The sequence below is a fragment of the Anomalospiza imberbis genome, chromosome 21 (assembly GCF_031753505.1).
Source record: "Anomalospiza imberbis isolate Cuckoo-Finch-1a 21T00152 chromosome 21, ASM3175350v1, whole genome shotgun sequence".
Lineage (NCBI taxonomy): Eukaryota > Metazoa > Chordata > Aves > Passeriformes > Viduidae > Anomalospiza > Anomalospiza imberbis.
This window is the reverse complement of record NC_089701.1, coordinates 834,523-851,394: the sequence shown is the minus strand read 5'-3', so window position 1 is coordinate 851,394 and position 16,872 is coordinate 834,523. Positions and strand designations below refer to the sequence as shown.

The window sequence follows — 16,872 nt, the reverse complement described above, 5'->3', positions numbered from 1 at the left end:
AACACAACAGAGCCTGGAAAAAATCCGAACAACGGCTTTAATGTACAAATCCCGTCGCTGCAGCAGGTCCGCGGGTTTAATCGGGATCCCGAGGAAAACGGAACAAACCGGGAGTGGGGAACGGCCCTTGGACCGCGCTGTTGGGATCCACGGAACACTCGGAGCAGGCTGGCTCGGTCCTGCGCCGTGAACGCAGCACGGGCGGCCCCGGCCCCGCCGCACACCGGGCACTGACTTTGCTGCTGAAATTTCTTAAAACTTACCAAAAACGAAAAGCTGAACAAGAGACGGGCCCGAGCGGCTCCCGGAGCGTGGTGGTTAAAGGAATCAGTTCGTCTAACCCAGGACTAGGCCAGGACTACATGCAGTAGTACAAATCTCAAGGACATATTAAAAATACTCTGAAATTAATCTAGGGGCGGGGAAAAAAAAAACAAACTTGCTACAGACACCATAATACACAATAAATTTAGATAATTTAAAAATAAAAAAGGCAAGAGGCAGCATTTCAGCAGCAAAGTGCTCAATAAAAAGTATATTGTAAAGGGGCAGGACAGGGAGAGGTGACAGCAGGCAGGCGAGGGCTCAGAGGAAGTACGGCGTGGTTGTCCTGGGAGGAATGACACGCTCTGAGTCTGGAACTGCGCGGAATAGCTTTGGTTCTCTTGTATTTACATCTTTAAAGACCATGATGGACGCGATGTTCCCGCAGCGGTAGCAGTAGTTGGGAGCTGACCATACCGTTACCAGCTTCTCATCAAACATGAATTTGTATCCTTCGTGGACGAGCTGGTGTGCTCTGCAGATCAGCTTCAGGTTGTTGATGTGAACAAACTGCAAGGGAAGGGGGAAGGTCGGCGTGGCCCGAGCGGCCGCTGCCCACACCACGTCTGCTCCTGGGCTGGCCCCCCGCAGCAGGGGCTTGGAGACCCGAGCAGTGAGAAACCCCTGGGAAATACAGGCGGCACCACCCGAGCACTGAGGAACAGCGTGACATCCAGGGCTGTGCTGTCCCCAGGCTCAAGCCTTCCCAACATGCTGTGCCAGGGCCACACGCCAACGCAGGCTGAGTGTGGCCAGGTCAGAGCCTGGCAAGGCCAGTGTGTAGAGCCCTGAGGAGTCTGCTCAGCGCAGACACAACAAAATTAACTCAAGAATTGCTTAAAAAATTGTGTTTTTCTCCTAGATCCTTAGGAAACCGTTCCACACAGAGCCCAGGGACTCTAGTGAGTCCCACCACATCAGACTTTTCAAAAGCAAGATGGGTATTAGTACATCTGGCAGTTACATTTGTGCTTTTAGGTTCAAGAGGCTCATTTTTTCCAGCTGGCACAAGCCAAGCTTCCCCAGCACCACGAGTTACTGGCAGAGGCGTGACAGGGGAGTTCAGCGTCCCGCAGTGCCCTCGGTGCACTCGAACACCACGCTGAGCTGAGCCCGTTGCTTCCCCCATGCCCGCCCCTGGGCTGTGTGGCCCTGGGCAGCAGCGTTACCTCGTTGGTGACCTTGGCCCCGAAGAGCCAGCCCGCCCCGCGGGGGCTGATGGCCCACGTGTCCACGTCCTCGGGGTCCGACCACACCAGGTCGCAGAAGGCGCCTTTGTGAGGGATCTCCTGGTTCCGCTCAATGGTCCGGATCTGGTCCAGGGTCTTGATGTCTGGGGAGAGGCCTCCGTGCACACACAGGATCTGCTCGTCTATTAACTGCAGGGAGACAGGGCACAGAACGCTCAGCGTCGCTGCCAGGGGAGCCTGCAGCTCACACCTCTGCAGTGCCCGTGTGGACAGACTGCCGGTGCTGTCAGCGTGGCGGCTGCACTTACAGCTGCTATTGTGAGCATGTCGAACACTTTGGTGCAGTATCGCCAGGCGTTCGCGTTCCCGTATTTGGTTTGGCACTCGTCTGTTGGAGAGAACGCTTGTATTCCTCGTGGGAAAACACCGACAGCAGAACCTGCACGCTCAGGTGTGTCACACGAGCCCTGTGCTGGGTGCTGCTGCTGCCCAGCACCAGCAGCAGCAGCAGGAGGGAGCGAGCACCTCATGCTCTGCCTGTGCCTGTGCCACTGAACGTGGCACCATGACGCAAGCAGAAACTCCACGTGCCAGAGGAAAAGAGCAGCAAGACCTGCCTTAAACACATTCCATTTCAGAAACACCATGACCACGTTAGCAAATGGCAACACTGGAGCCCGCGTCCCACCCAGCCCAAGAGCCCCGGGCGCTGTGTCCCTGCCGGCGTGCTTCCCGAGGCAGAGGAGCTGCAGTGCCACAGGCAGGACTCACCGTAGAACCCGTACACCTGGGTGATCTGCCTGCTCTCGTGGTTGCCTCGCAGCAGCGTGATACGGTCAGGCCACTTGGCTTTTAGTGCAAGGAGGTACGTGAACGTCTCGAGGCTGTAATACCCTCGGTCTACAAAGTCCCCCTGAAGGCAGAGACAGCGGCACATGGAGCAACAGTCACCGAGAAAGTGCCCAGTGACACATCCGCTCCTCACTCCTCGCTGCCGCAGAGGAACCCGGCGCTGGAGGGCGGCGGGGTGCGCTGGGAGCCGCGGCAGCTCCGGGCTCTCCGGTGTCATTGCGGGCGGGCACTCCCTCCCCTCGCCGCTGTCCTGAGCTGACCCCGGGACACCGGGCAGGGCAGGATGCTCTGCCTCACCCCGCGGGGCTCCCGGCAACACAGCCGGCGGGCAGGAGCCAAGAGCGGCCCCGGCGCCGGGCGGGGCCCGAGAGCCCCTCGGGATTTCACCCCCAGCCCCTGCCCAGCCCGGCGGGGCCGGGCCGCGCCCGCCGCACGTACCATGAAGATGTAGTTGGTGTCGGGGACCTGCCCGCCGGTCCGGAAGAGCTCGCACAGGTCATAGAACTGCGGGGGGAGAGAGGCGTGAGGGGGCACCGGGCACCGGCACCGACTCCGGCCCGGGGCTGCACCGGGAGTGGCCCGGCCCGGCCTTACCTGCCCGTGGATGTCCCCGCAGACGGTGACGGGCGTAGAGACGGGCTGGACGTTGGACTCCTCCAGCAGCAGGTCGCAAACATAGTCACAGAGGCGCTGCGGGACGGAGCGGGGCAGGGTCAGTGTCAGCGCCGGCACCACCGGCACCGCCCGCTCCGGCCCGCCCGGCAGCGCCCACCACGGCCCCGGCCCGCCCCGGCCGGTCCCGGCCCCGCCGCCGCGGCCGCACCTTGAGGTCGTTCTCGGGCAGGTACTTGCAGAGCCGCGCGATCTCCACGTACTTGTCGAGGTCCAGCGGCGCCATCTTGGCACGGGCTCGGGCAGAAGCGGGCCCCCCCGCCACTTCCGGGCGGCGGAGCGCGCCGCCGGCGCGGGCGGAAGCGCGGGGCACTTCCGCCGGCACTTCCGGCCGGGCCGGCCCCGGGCAGCGGCCCCGCCGCGATGGCGCCGCGGGCGCTGCCGCTGCTGCAGCCGGGGCGGCGGCCGCGCCCGGGACGGTGGTGAGCGCGGCGGGGGCACGGGCGGGCACGGCGCTCGGCGGGGCGGCGGTGATGGGGGGATAGCGATGAGTGGGGCGGGGGAACCGGCGGGACCCCGGGCCGGCCCAGCCCGCGCTGAGCGCCGCCCTCGCCCCGCAGGTACCGGCTGAGCCCGCTCGGGGAGCGGCCCCGCGGCCGCGTGGGACTCGGCTGCCTCCTCCTGCCCGGCCGCGTCCTGCTGCTGGGCGGTGCCGACCCCGCCGGCGCCTTCGCGGACGCGCATTTCGTGGAGCTGGGTGAGGGCCGGGCCGGGCCGGGGCTGGAACCGGGGCCGCGACCGGGGCCGGGTCCGATCGCCTGTCCCCGTCCACAGCCCCGCTGCGCTGGGTGCCCGCCGGCTGGCGCGGACTGCGGCCGCGCTACGAGCACGCCACGTTCCTGCCCGCCAGCGGCCCCCCGCGCCTCTGGGTGTTCGGCGGAGCCCACCCCGCCGGGAACCGCGGCTGCGTCCAGGTGCTGGACCCCGGTGAGTGCCCCAGGGCCGGGCCCGGAGCGGGGCTGGCCTTCGGGGCTGCAGGACGGGCCTGGCCTCTGTTGCCGCGTTGGTTGTTGGGTTAATCACTTGTCTTAACTAGAAACAGGAACGTGGGAGAGCCCTGCAGTGAGGGGGGAGCAGCCACAGCCTCGGACATTCCACACGTCCTCGGCGGCCATCGGGGCCCGGCTGTTCGTGTTCGGGGGTGGAGACAAGGGAGCGGAGCCCGTTAAGGACCAGCGGCTGCACGTGTTCGACACAGGTACCTCCCACCTGGGCGCGGGAGCTCTGCCCTTGGGGTGCACTCAGAGGGCTGGAACTGTTGAGCTCTGTTTGGAGGCGAGTCCCACGGGGTGGGTGGCTGTTCTTCCTCTGCCAGGCCCTTACGTTCATGTGGTCGCTGGGAATTCAGACCCAGTGGCTTGGATGGGAAGCCTTGGCAGGGCTCCGGGGTTGCTGGTCTGTAGAATTTCCAGAGTTTTCTTCCTAGTGCACGTGCACTCCCATTTTTAGGCACCCTGACCTGGTCACAGCCGGAGACTCACGGTGATCCCCCTTCTCCTCGGCACGGACACGCCGTGGTTGCAGTTGGGACCAAACTCTTCATCCATGGGGGTTTAGCTGGAGATGTTTTTTACAGTGACCTGTTCTGCATCGATACCAGTAAGTGTGGATGGAGGTACCGCAGCACCTGTGAGCGATGTGCTTTGATTTCGGGGGACATTTTTTCCTGAAATACTAGTCCTTAAGTACTTAAAGTGTTACCTTCTTTGTTTAAATCAACAAAATGCATGGGGTTTGTGCAATGCATAACCGTGGACGTGTTGTTTCCTGCACCAGATGACATGAGATGGGACAAGATCCCGGCCACTGGGGACGTCCCTGGAGGACGGGCATCCCACTCCTCGGCAGCGTTCCAGGACCACTTGTACATTTTTGGTGGAATGGGTCCAGATGGGACACTGGATACCACGTACAAGTACCACACAGGTAGGGAGGCTGCTCTCAGGGCTGCCAGGGTAGATGCCAGGCAGCTGGGGAACACGTTACCTGCTCAAGCCCTGGCCTTCCACCGCTGCAGGACTGAATGCTCAAAACTGCTTTAATTCATGGTGTCACTGTCTGGTGTGTGATGGTTAAAGCTGTGACTGTATCTTTGCACTGCAGGGAGGCAGCAGTGGACACTCCTGCAGTTTGAGTCTCCCCTGCCCAGCGGGAGGCTGGACCACGCCATGTGTGTCATTCCCTGGCAGGCTGGGGCACACGGGGACACAGGAGACAGCCCAGCTGGGACAGAGGCACCTGTGGCAGCAGGGGACAGAGCTGAGCCCCTCCAGCAGGACCTGGGAGAGGGCTGTGCTGAAGACACCTTTGTCCATCTGCTGTTCGTGTTTGGGGGCATGGACACACAGGGCCACATACACAGGGAGTGCCTGGTCACCCTCCTTGAGTAGAGCCACACAGCACCAGCCTCATCCCTGGGGTTAATTCTGCCACTTAAACACCTCCTTACCCCTGGGCAGCTGGCACGGTGCTGACACCCCTGAGGGCCAGGGGCTCTGCCTGAACACAGTCCTGCTGCAGCCCCATCCCAGGGAACATGGCAGGAACTGCTGGAGCTGGTACCAGACAAGGTCATTGTGGACTTAACTAATCCCATGGATTGGAGAAGGATCAGTTAAATAAAGAGACCAAATTTCAACTAGGCTTCGTTTTTTTCTAAGAACCTTTATTAGGTGTAAACTACTTTTCAGTCCTCAGAAAACTGGTCTGTTTCATATGACACTTTATTAAAAGCTCTGAAGTTTTAATACTGCAGGAAAACATAATTAAGCCAAGCTCCTCCCTCACTGCTGGGCACCACCACTACTGCAGGCCTGCAGGTCCTGGTGGCTAACCTCCTTCTCCCAGCTCAGTAAGAGCTGCCCCTTCAGGCAGCTCAGGCTTGATCCCCCCCTTCCGTATCAGGATCTGTTGTAAAACTGCAGTGAGGTGTAAGTTCACCTGCTCCCTTCAGAAACTGAATCCCAGCTCACCCCAAGGCAACAGAGGCCCAGCTCCTGCTTTCAAACCTCTCACAGTCCATGGGCCCATGAAAGGTGACCTTGAGAGGGTGAGCTACACTCCATCCTTCTTTAGGGTTAATCCAGATCCTGGCTGGAGCTGAGGAATGGAGATCACAGAACCAGAAGAGAGTCCAGTGTAAATAACAAATTTATTGTGGTCACTCCAGGTAGAAAAGCTCTACACCAAGTTCACATGACCAAGCTGTTAAATAGAACGTTCCACTGCCAGTACTTCTAAACCCCCATTTACACTCCCACCCCAGTCCCCATCCCAGACATCGAGCAACTGCTAACGAAAAGCAGGATACAGCCACGTCGGGCTAGCGGTTCCAGCTCCACTCACGAGTGAAGATTCAAAGTTACATTCCAAATTAAGAGTTCAATATTTTAAACAAGTGTTCCTGAGTCCAATATATACACACACCACATTCTGAGACGCCGGTATCTACAACTCGTCCTTCTCTGCTGCCTCCTCCTCGCCAGGCGGGGGGCCGGCGCTGCCATACAGCTTGCTAACGATGGGCTGAACCACCTCCTCCAGCTCCTTCTTTTGTGCTTTGAAATCTTCTATGTCCCCATCCTGATGGCTTTCCAGCCACTCGATCTTTTCCTCCACTGCTTTCTCTATTGTTTCCTTGTCCTCAGAGGACAGCTTCCCACCCAGCTTCTCCTTGTCCCCAATCTGATTCTTCAGGGAATAGGCATAGCTTTCCAGCTCATTCCGGGCATCGATGCGTTCCTTCAGCTTCTTGTCTTCCTCGGCAAACTTCTCAGCATCATTCACCATCCTCTCGATCTCCTCTGGCGTCAGCCGGTTCTGATCGTTTGTGATCGTGATCTTGTTCTTGTTGCCGGTGCCCTTGTCCTCGGCCGTGACACGCAGGATCCCGTTCACATCTATTTCAAAGGTGACCTCGATCTGGGGGACACCACGAGGGGCAGGAGGGATTCCCGTGAGATCAAAGGTGCCCAGGAGATGGTTGTCCTTGGTCAGGGGACGTTCACCTGCAAGAAACAATGAGACAGGGTTACTTTCTTTCCCAGCCGTGGCCTGTACTTTGTGAAACCATGAGTGACACAGTTCCATGACCAAAGTACCTACAGCCTTTGTGACAATCAATCAGAAACAAGAACGAAAACCCTACAGCAGACAGACCACAGCTGTCACATGGGCCACCACAGCTGACACCCACCTTCATAGACCTTGATGGTCACAGTTGGCTGGTTGTCAGAAGCTGTGGAGAAGATCTGAGACTTCTTTGTGGGAACAACGGTGTTTCTTGGGATCAGCTTTGTCATGACACCTCCAACGGTCTCAATGCCAAGAGTCAGGGGACAGACATCGAGCAACACCAAGTCACCTGGAACAGATCAAAGGCAAGACTGTCACACAACTTCAACACCAAACACAACGCTGCAGACAGCATCCTGAGGCCTCAGAGGCACAGAACTCCAAGGACTGGAAAAGATCCAAGTTTGTCTGCATTTGCTTGTCAATGCCCAACATGCAGTGTTGAGTCAACTCCTAGGTGGCAGGGAAGGTGCCATTACCTGTATCCTGGTCCCCAGAGAGCACCCCGGCCTGGACAGCCGCGCCGTAGGCCACAGCCTCATCTGGGTTAATGCCACGAGAAGGCTCCTTCCCATTGAAGAACTCTTTAACGAGCTGCTGGATTTTGGGGATGCGAGTCGATCCACCAACCAGGACAATCTCGTCAATATCAGACTTCTTCAGGTCAGAATCTTCCAGGACTTTCTGAACAGGCTTCATAGTGGAACGGAACAGGTCCTGCAAAGACAAAACCCCAAGGACTGTGAGACTGCATTCCCAGCACACCCCATTGTGCAGCCCCAGAGGTACAAAGTACAACCACTACAGAGGAGAGATGTCAAACTGTCTGAGGCCCAGCTCCCTGGCAGGCAACAGCTGCCTGCTTACACAGAGTTATTTATACTCCAAAGTGCAATGTCACAGCATGAGATGCTGCACATTCCCCAGTCCCAATCCAGAGCTGAGGCTGTGTAACTTTACCTTTCTAAACTTACCATGTTCAGCTCCTCAAACTTGGCTCGAGTGAGTGTCTCTGAAAAATCTTCTCCTTCAAAGAAGGACTCTATTTCAATCCTGGCCTGGTGCTGAGATGACAAAGCTCGCTTGGCCTTCTCCACCTCCCGCCTCAGCTTCTGCACAGCTCTGTTATCCTTCCTAACATCTTTGCCAGTCTTCTTCTTGTAGAGCTTGATGAAGTGCTCCATAACACGCTGGTCGAAGTCTTCTCCACCCAGGTGAGTGTCACCATTAGTAGCCACCACTTCAAAGACTCCGTTGTCAATTGTGAGGAGGGACACATCAAAAGTTCCGCCGCCCAGGTCGAACACAAGGATGTTCTTCTCTCCCTCTCTCTTGTCCAGTCCATAAGCAATGGCAGCAGCTGTTCTGTACAGGGAACAGGCTGTCAGGGCTGGGGGTGCCAGCCCACAGCTCCCCTGGGGCAGGGCAGGGCGGGGCGAGGTACTCACGGCTCGTTGATGATCCGCATCACGTTGAGCCCTGCGATGGTGCCGGCGTCCTTGGTGGCCTGGCGCTGGGCATCGTTGAAGTAGGCTGGCACCGTGACAACAGCGTGGGTCACCTGAGCAGGAAGGGACAGCTTTGTTATAGAAATGACAGAAAAAACAGTCTGTAAGCAGTACCAGCCTCTCTGAGCAGTGCAGGGAACGAGCAGCCCATCTTTAGAGATGAAGAGCCAGCACCAGCTTAGCCCATCCAACAGGGCTGCTGAAGAGGCCTGCAGCACTGACTGCACTTTGGGATGGCCAGCTTAGTCCTGGGGCAGCCTACCCTTCTCCCATTTCCTAAAGCTGCTAATCCAAGTTGTTACCAGTGTTTTCTATGCACTTACCTTCTTCCCCAAGTAAGCCTCTGCTGTTTCCTTCATCTTTGTCAGGACCATTGCAGAAATTTCTTCAGGAGCAAATGTTTTTGTCTGTCCACCTCCAACATCAACCTGAATATGGGGCTTGGCTTTCTTCTCAACCACCTGAGGAGAACAATGGACACCGTCCCATTCGACTATTCCAACTCGTTCCCATGGTTCTTTCTAGACATCAAGCAAAACCTCTATGACAGGCATAACCTGAGTGCAGCTAACACCAGGAACTGTTGTTTACACACCAATCCTCCTGGGGAGCACTGCGAGCAGATGCCTCTTCTGACCAGAACGGCAGGTCTTCCCCTCCAGCCCCCCGGCCTGTGCACTCGGGGCCCACCTTGAAGGGCAGGTACTTGATGTCCTGCTGCACGGAGGGGTCGTTCCAGGTGCGGCCGATGAGCCGCTTGGCATCGAATACGGTGTTCTCCGGGTTGGATGTGAGCTGGTTCTTGGCAGCATCTCCGATCAGGCGCTCCCCTTCGGGGGTGAAGGCCACATAGGACGGCGTGATGCGGTTCCCCTGGTCATTGGCGATGATTTCCACGCGCCCGTTCTTGAATACGCCCACGCTGGGGTTGGGGGGGGGGAGCGGAACGGTCAGGCGGGGCCGCGGCCTGCACACACATCCCAACCCCCCCGCCCGCCTCCCCCTCTGCTCCTCCCTGCGCCCTCCCGGGCCCGCAGGCGCTTCCCGGCGCCTCCCGAGGGCCCACAGGCCCGGCCTCCCCAGACGGGGCCCCAGCGCTGCCCGCCAGCCCGGCCGGCCCCCCGCGCCCGTCCCCACGCACCAGGAGTAGGTGGTGCCCAGGTCGATGCCCACCACCGTGCCCACGTCCTCCTTCTTCTCCTCGTCGTCCGCCCAGACGGCGCCCAGCGCCAGCAGCGACAGCAGCAGAAGCCTCATACCGACCGCTCACCTGCGCCCACCTACCGAGAGGCCGCCGGTTACACAACGGAGGAGCCACGTGCTTGGCCGCCCCCCGCGCCGCAACCCCCCAGCCCCCGCCGTGCGGAATCACCCCCCGCCCCCACCACCCGATCTCGCCGTGTCCTCAACCGCCATGCCCCCCTCACCGGCCCAGCCCCGATCGCGCCCGGCCCTCACCGTGCAGAAGCGCCGCGCCCCGACCGCCGCTGAGCCGCCAGGCCGCGCCGCCCGCCCTTTTATACCCTCCGTTACCCCTTCGTGGAGCCTCTCCATTGGCTGCCGCGCCCTCGCTGGAGCCTCACCATTGGCCGGCTGCTACCAAGCTGGCCTCCCGCGATTGGCGAGCACCGCGCGGCCGCTCCGCCGTGCCCGGCGCGCCCCCCTCGCGCCGCCCCATTGGTTGCACCCGCCGGCCGCGGCCACAGAGAAGCGTGAGCCAAGCGGAGCGTCCCCATTGGCTGGGCGGGACCACGGCCGCGGGGTGGGGGGGCACTTCTGGAAGTTTCCATGGTTACCGGCCGGGGGGGAATAACCCGCCGGTGTGGGGGGGGCGCCGCCGCTCCCGGGGGGCACCGGGGGTACGGGCGGTACCGGGGTACCGCCGGGAGGGAGGTGCGGGGAAGGTTGGAGCCGGGCCGGCATCATGGCCGGGCCATGCGGGGTCTCCGGGCAGAGCCCCGTCCCGCCCCCGTCGGGGATGAGGTGACACGCGTGTGCCCCGCGCCCCGAGGCCACACCGGGACCCGTCCCCGGGCAGCCGCTGCCCGTCCCGCCGCTGCCAGCCGCTCGCGAGGCCCCGCCACGTCGCGACACCGAGCCCCGCACGCACAGCCCGGGGCCGGGCGGAGCCGGGGCTGACGGCGGAGCGAAGCTCCGAGAGCGGCCCCGGCTCCGCCCGGCCCTCGCCCCGGCCCCGCTCCCGGTGCCGGCCCCGGGACTACAAGTCCCAGGAGCGCCGTCGCCGCCTGCGCAGTGCCGCGCCCGCCCGGGCCGCAGCGGGAGCCGCCGGGGCGCTGGCCGGGTAGGGACGCGCTCGAATCCCGCGACAGCGCTCGGCTTCCTCCCCGCGAGGAGGAGGAGGGAGCGGTGGGAGGCGGAGGAAGGCCCGGGGCCTGACAAAACCCTTTGGTTTTTCCAGGGAAGCGAGAGGGAAGGCGGGCAGCCGAGGAGAGACGGAGCCGAGGAGGGTATGTCGGGTGGGTTTATCGCGATAGAGCGCCCGGGAGGCGGGGGAGCGGTGCGGGGGCGGCGGCAGAAGTTGTTGGTGCGGTTTGCCGGGGGTTCGTCCGTGCCCTTCTCCCCCTGGGCAGCCCTGCCCGCCCGGCCGCTCTGGGCACCGGCGGTGCCCGTGCGGAGGCATTCGGAGAAGCGGAGCCCTTGGAGCGGGGCCCTGGCGGCTCCGGGAGCCGCTCCTGCCGCCTCTCCTTCACGGCTTTTGTGTTGTGCAGGTTTAAAACTTGAAACTTGACCAGTGTGGCGACTTCCCTTTTTGGTTCCTCGCAGACCCCTAACGCTGGAGAACTCGATGCAGGCAGTATCGGGCTTTTTTTCTTGCAAAGTCATGATACCGCGCTGCTGAGAGCTGTTGGGATGGAGCTCTCGGAGCGAGCATGTGACTCTACACTTACTGAAAGGTGAAGTGCTATTTTGGTGGACGATGCAGTTGACTCACGAGTAGAAGCTGCAGTTTGAAGAGGATGGAGGGGAAATGGCACGGGCAGTACGTGAAAGCTGAAATGCTCTGTAAAAGCAGCAGGATGGTGGCTTCAGGAAGCACTTTTCAACTGCTGCTGCTGAGGAGGGTTCCAAAATATTTAAGATGCTCAGCACACGGATTTTGATGTGATATTTGTCAGATAATGGAGAATATACTCTCCTCAGTAGCAGCTGCCCTTCCTGGTGGATGGGAAGGGAGCTGCTCTCAGGAGAACAGGTTGGTTTTGTCAGTTTGAGCAGCTTCAAGTTCTGCACTTGTTCTGGCTAAAAGTTTATTAGTGTGACTGTCACCTAAAGGGAACTCCACTTTCTGGCATCACAAGCAACTGGAATGGATTTTAGCCTGGTTATGTGCGTTTGTTGGTTTTATGCAACATGGCAATGCTATAATAGATAATTTAGTAGCCAGCTGATCCTGTGCTTTACTGATGAGTTCTGTTATGGGGCATGAGAAACAAGGCTCTCCTCACACGTGGATGTGGACAGTTTGTCCAGGGCTAGCTGAGAGCAGCCTCTGGGCAGAAACAAATGTGAGGGATGAGTTTCTTATCAATGACAATTAGACAGTGGACCTGCATTTTGTGTGTTACAGGCGTGTTTGAGCTGGTGGGTGCTGTAACGTGAGGGTTCAGCAGTGAGCCCTAGGTCCTGGTGAATGATCCTGCTGAAAAAGGGCTCTTCTAGCTCAGCTGTGGGAGATGGGCACTTAGCTTGTGTAAAGAAATAAGGCTTGTGAGAGGCTACTGTAAATACTAATGAGGAAAGAGGTACTTCATCAGGGCTGAATTAGCTCGGAAGCCATTCAGGCTTGCTTAGGAGTTCTTTTTCTGCAGGATGGAGTGATTTTGCCTTGCCCTGCCCTGCCCACGTTAGATGTGCCCAAACTTGCTCTGGAAGTTGAGTCTAGCGTAGTGAGACTCAGGAGGAGCAAGTAACCCTGAGCAGGAAACACGGGAGGAGGAAGAAGGATCTGGTGTACCAGCAGTATCTACCACTTCACTTAATCTCTCTCCTGTCACCTGAATCACAGAAATATGCAAGGAGATGTGGCTCCTTCCTGTATGCCACAGACAAAGCCACGGACAGTGTCAGGTGGAGTTCAGCACCTGGAGATTCAGTGTTGTGTTCTCCAGGGCTTTTAGGAGTGGGAAGCCATCCGTGTCCTGTGTCCATCAAAGGAGAGACTGCCTTGGGTTCTGAACAAATGTGTGCTGCCAGCAGGGCAAGGCATCTCGGATGCTGTCAGGTCATGCAGTCTTTGTTGTTGATGTGTGGAGCATCATGAAGGGAAATTGTCTGAGTTGTTGTGCTAAGCTGCTCTTACTGTGTCACAGTTACTTGTAGGTTCCTGAGTAGTCTTGAAATGACTGTCAGAAAATGGAAATGTTTCCATATCAACGTGAAATTCCAGGATTGAAAAGTAATCTGCACATAGTACAATCTTACATCTCTGTTGTTCCTTCAGCCACAGCAGGCTGTCGGATATCTGAATATCCTGAAGTGACTCCTTTATACAGCTGTGTACAGATATCTGCTATTCCAGGTGTTGTGCGTGGTAGCCACAAACCAGATTGCTGGATAATTACAGGCACCTTTTTGTTCATGAGCAGCTGACAAGGTAATCTGACAAACGAGGAACCAGCAGAGGCTCTGCTCCAGAGCTCTTCTGTGGCTGTCACTAAGTGTTGGCTGTGGCCAAGTGCTGCTGAAGCTTTGGCCCAGGTGCTCTGGAGTGCACCTTGAGAAGCCTGGTCAGAGGATGCAGCTGCTGTTGTTTTGTACTGCTGTAAAGGGAAGAGGTTTTGGGGAGGAGCAGTGTGTGTCAGGTAGGTGAGTTAGTGGTACAATAGCTTTTTCTTTCAGGACAAGCCGTGTTGGTAATACCAGTGTCTGAAGAGAGGGATAGCACGTGCATCTTGCCCAGCTGGGTTTTTGGGTTTTCTTCACTGAGCCTTGCTGAAGTACATTGTGGGTTAAACTGCTGCTTTACATCTCTGCTGTTCTCAGGTGTGTGCCAGGGACCTCAGGTGAAGACAGAGCTGTTTGTGCTCTTGCTTGCTGTGCGTGTATGGCTTCAGAATAATTAATTTAAAAAGTGGTGGAAGGCAGTGATGAGGTGTTCCTCTCCACGGAGCTGGATCTCAGTAATAATCCTTGCAGTCGAGCCACTTTGATTTTTATGGAGGTTACCAAGCTGGGGAAGCTGCTGATCCTGTTTTCTTGTACATAGGTGAATGCTGCTGTCATGCAGTTGTCCTGTGGATTGAGAGGAAAATCCTGTGGATTTTCACAGCTCTTGACAAAGCAGTGGCACACAGTGACCTGCTGTGGCTCAGTTCTGGATCAATTCTCCTCTCACTTTTGTTATTTCTGGTGTTCTGCAGCAGAGGCAGATAAGACACACACATGGGTAGTGGTAGTGATGGGATGTTATCAGGTAGTCACAGGACCAGTATATTTAGCAGCATAGATGCAGCTAAGGGTGCTCTTTGGAGCCTTGTTTTGGGCCTGGAGTTCAGAGAGGCAATTAGTTGAAAAGGAGAAATCAGAATGCACGGCAGTTGGCAACTTCCCACAGCTTCTCAGGGCCTCAGTGTCTGCTCTTCGTCAGGAGGTGCCCAAGTCGTTCCTCTGTTGGGTGCTCACCTCACCTCCCAAGCAGGGGTGAGGTTTCTGCTGTCAGTCTTTTTCAGGTGACATCACCAATGGTACAATGCAGGAGTCTGACCTCTTTTTGCTGGGCAGGTGGATTAATGCATGTGTAACAGGACTCTGGACTGCGTGGGACTGCGTGGGCTCTTGCAGACGGGGCTTTTGGAGCTTGCTCTGACCCATGGGCAAAGGAGGAAGGAGCAGAGCATCTTCCTCAGAGGCTTCTTAGGGAGCTTTGCCCATCCTTGATGCTGGAAACATCTTCTCTAATTAAAAAAAAAAAACAAAACAAAAAAACAGAAAAAGACCCTAAGTGAAACTGAGAGAAATTTCTTGTAAGTGTAGGGAGCACCTCAGGAGCTGTTTAATCAGCTTGCCTGCTCTTAAATGGGTTTGTTACACAAAAATAGAGACTTGTTTTGAAATTTGGCAAAACAAAGGCATAGGACAGTAGGCAGAGGCAACAGGCTGTTCCTAGGGGTACTCCATGTGGGCTTCCCCTTCCTTCCCAAACTTGCTTAGGAGCAGGAGATCCACTTGGACTGACTTTCTGTCCAGGAAAGTGGAGACTGTGGGTTGACACCTGAACGTGGAAAATGCCAGCTAAAGCTGTTCAGGTTTGATCAAGTATGAGCAGCTCTTGAACACAGCCCTTCAGTGGGAAGCTCTGAAAGGGCAGAAGGCAGCTCTGCAGGTCGTTTGTGTGTGTTTTTATGGATTCAACTTCTTTTTCCTGGCTCATAGCACTAGCTCACAGCCTAAAAACTGGTTACTACTGTGCTTGCAGGCAGTAGCAAGTTTTTTTGGTTTTTTTTTTTTTTTTTTTTGCAAGCTCTTAAATTCTGAGACTAAAAATAAATTTGTTGCAAGAAGTTGATATTTGTTTCACAGAGAACTTTGGCAGTAACAGCAATGTTTCTTCTTCTAATCATTTCTTTGAGACTGTCCTAGTTAAAAACATCTGAATTAGCACATCCTTCAAGTTCCTGTCGTAATCTCATTTTTGGGTGCATCAGCTGTAGCCTCTGGTTAGGGTTGCTGAATTTGGTTTGGGGTCTTTTTGAGTTTGGAGGTTTTTTTTAAAGAGCTTTATACCCAGTTTTCTGTGTTTACTAGGAATGGCCTTTAAACCTTCGGGTGTAATAAAACTGCAATTTTTTTATGCATTGTGACAGCTTCTCTGTTCGTGTCTGCCTGGCTTCTGGTTGTGAGGTTAAAACTGTAGATGAAAGGACTTAATTACACAAGGAGCAGTGATGGTTGTCAGTGCACCTGGTTGTCAGGCTGCAAAAACCCAACAAATGGGAAACCTGTGCCTAATTAGGGAGCTAATCAGTACTCTTCAGTGAGGATCACCTGCTGCTCTGCTGAACAGTGAAACACAGATCTTTAAAACACTGGCAGGGGAGAGCACTGGGCCAGCACGTGGTATTCTAGCACATTATTTGTAGTTTCTCAAGCATGGTCTAAATGGGTTTGGGGAAAAAGGCTTGTCCAGAGTCACTGCAGGTTGTGGGAAGTAAGTTTTTATTTTGACTGTAGTATTGCTTTGAAGGGCTCCTCGCTAGAGCCCTCTGACATCTCCATTCCTGATGCACATGACAGGTACCTTGTGATCTGTTACAGATGGTATCTACATCAAACCCTTGTCCTTCCCAAATTAGCTGGTGTGGCTGTTAGTTCTGGTGGGGAAGACATGAAGCAGTTAACCATCAATTCCATGGTCTGCATGATTGTACCTCTTCCTTTGTCAGTATTAATGCACTTGATGGGGCTTTTCCCTCCCAAACAGTTGATTTTTAGATGGATTTTCTCCTGGAATGTGTCTTGTGTGGTGCAGTACTCTACTGAGATGTTTTGTTGTTGTGAAGTTAAAACTGATATTACATTCACACAGAACAGTAGTTTGTGTAGATTTTAGTCCCTGACGTGCTATGAAAGCCTATGGTTGTTTCAGTTTTTCTCACTATAAAACAACATTTTTGGATCATGGCCCAAAGAAATATTCTTCTGAATTGAAATATTTGAGGAGTTTTTTCTGAATGAATTGTACTGTTGAGCAAAGTCTCTAAGCTTATTTCCAACTACTGCCTTATCTGGGTGTTGATACTCCTTGGTTTGTGGTTTGGTGGCTTTTTTTCTTAATTAGTTATATTGTTACTATTATTATTTTTTTAGCAGAAAAGAGCAGCATTGGGAGCTTGGTGCTTCTGGTGCATAGGTGAGAGAGGCAGCAGGCCAGAGAGATTCCAGCACCCAGATCCTTGGGTAGTGCTGGGTTATGTGGATGGGCTTTAGGATGAAGGAGTGGTGCCTGTTCCCCAAACAGCATGTGGGAATGGGGGCTGGTCTTCATCTCCCTGACCTGGTGTCACCTGAGCTGTAGCCAGGGCCACGTGTCCCCAGGTAAGGGCAGGTTCCCAGCTCGTGTACCTGAGGTGTGGTCAGGGTTGTGGCAGGGCTGTGCTCCTGTTCCTGCTCACCGGGGCGAGCTGAAAATACCATCTGCTTCTCTGCCAGTGCCCTGATGTGCGACAGACAATGGAACTGGCGCTGGAAAGCTTGCATGAAGAGAGTGCCTAGTGCAGGGTGGGGGATTCGAG

The 16,872-nt window shown here is 56.2% G+C and overlaps 3 protein-coding genes across 4 annotated transcripts; 1 reads left to right on the top strand and 2 right to left on the bottom strand.

Annotated features, from left to right (window-relative positions):
* Positions 1-18: 18 nt before the first annotated feature.
* Positions 19-3,347, bottom strand: PPP6C (protein phosphatase 6 catalytic subunit). Its single transcript, XM_068210886.1, has 7 exons — positions 3,190-3,347; positions 2,961-3,056; positions 2,805-2,870; positions 2,286-2,427; positions 1,823-1,902; positions 1,494-1,703; positions 19-834 (listed from the first exon to the last, which is right to left on the bottom strand). Exons 1-7 carry the CDS (start codon positions 3,262-3,264, stop codon positions 586-588), a joined length of 918 nt encoding a protein of 305 aa, XP_068066987.1. The 5' UTR covers positions 3,265-3,347; the 3' UTR covers positions 19-585.
* RABEPK (Rab9 effector protein with kelch motifs) lies at positions 3,305-6,704 on the top strand. 2 transcript variants are annotated; one of them, XM_068210884.1, is made up of 7 exons: positions 3,306-3,460; positions 3,599-3,735; positions 3,813-3,965; positions 4,075-4,236; positions 4,488-4,637; positions 4,815-4,964; positions 5,142-6,704. In XM_068210884.1, exons 1-7 carry the CDS (start codon positions 3,402-3,404, stop codon positions 5,426-5,428), a joined length of 1,098 nt encoding a protein of 365 aa, XP_068066985.1. In that variant the 5' UTR covers positions 3,306-3,401; the 3' UTR covers positions 5,429-6,704. The 2 variants fall into 2 exon arrangements, with proteins under 2 accessions (XP_068066986.1, XP_068066985.1); XM_068210885.1 differs by lacking the exon at positions 4,075-4,236 and having other exon boundaries at positions 3,305-3,460.
* Positions 6,171-10,206, bottom strand: HSPA5 (heat shock protein family A (Hsp70) member 5). Its single transcript, XM_068210881.1, has 9 exons — positions 10,079-10,206; positions 9,762-9,900; positions 9,311-9,542; positions 8,944-9,081; positions 8,561-8,673; positions 8,087-8,477; positions 7,592-7,829; positions 7,234-7,401; positions 6,171-7,045 (listed from the first exon to the last, which is right to left on the bottom strand). The coding sequence occupies exons 2-9, from the start codon at positions 9,875-9,877 to the stop codon at positions 6,486-6,488; spliced, it is 1,956 nt and encodes a 651-aa protein (XP_068066982.1). The 5' UTR covers positions 9,878-9,900; positions 10,079-10,206; the 3' UTR covers positions 6,171-6,485.
* Positions 10,207-16,872: the final 6,666 nt, after the last annotated feature.

Excerpts from the sequence above, each read along its gene's own strand:
- HSPA5 (XM_068210881.1), bottom strand. The coding sequence starts at position 9,877 with ATGAGGCTTCTGCTGCTGTCGCTGCTGGCGCTGGGCGCCGTCTGGGCG. Across the intron at positions 8,478-8,560 it reads ATGCGGATCATCAACGAGCC|AACAGCTGCTGCCATTGCTT; the intron begins GTGAGTACCTCG and ends TTCCCTGTACAG. Across the intron at positions 7,402-7,591 it reads CTCTGGGGACCAGGATACAG|GTGACTTGGTGTTGCTCGAT; the intron begins GTAATGGCACCT and ends GATCTGTTCCAG.
- RABEPK (XM_068210884.1), top strand. The coding sequence starts at position 3,402 with ATGGCGCCGCGGGCGCTGCCGCTGCTGCAGCCGGGGCGGCGGCCGCGC. Across the intron at positions 3,461-3,598 it reads CGGCCGCGCCCGGGACGGTG|GTACCGGCTGAGCCCGCTCG; the intron begins GTGAGCGCGGCG and ends CTCGCCCCGCAG. Across the intron at positions 3,736-3,812 it reads CGCGCATTTCGTGGAGCTGG|CCCCGCTGCGCTGGGTGCCC; the intron begins GTGAGGGCCGGG and ends CCCCGTCCACAG.
- PPP6C (XM_068210886.1), bottom strand. The coding sequence starts at position 3,264 with ATGGCGCCGCTGGACCTCGACAAGTACGTGGAGATCGCGCGGCTCTGC. Across the intron at positions 2,428-2,804 it reads ACACCAACTACATCTTCATG|GGGGACTTTGTAGACCGAGG; the intron begins GTACGTGCGGCG and ends CTCTGCCTTCAG. Across the intron at positions 1,903-2,285 it reads CCAGGTGTACGGGTTCTACG|ACGAGTGCCAAACCAAATAC; the intron begins GTGAGTCCTGCC and ends TCTCTCCAACAG.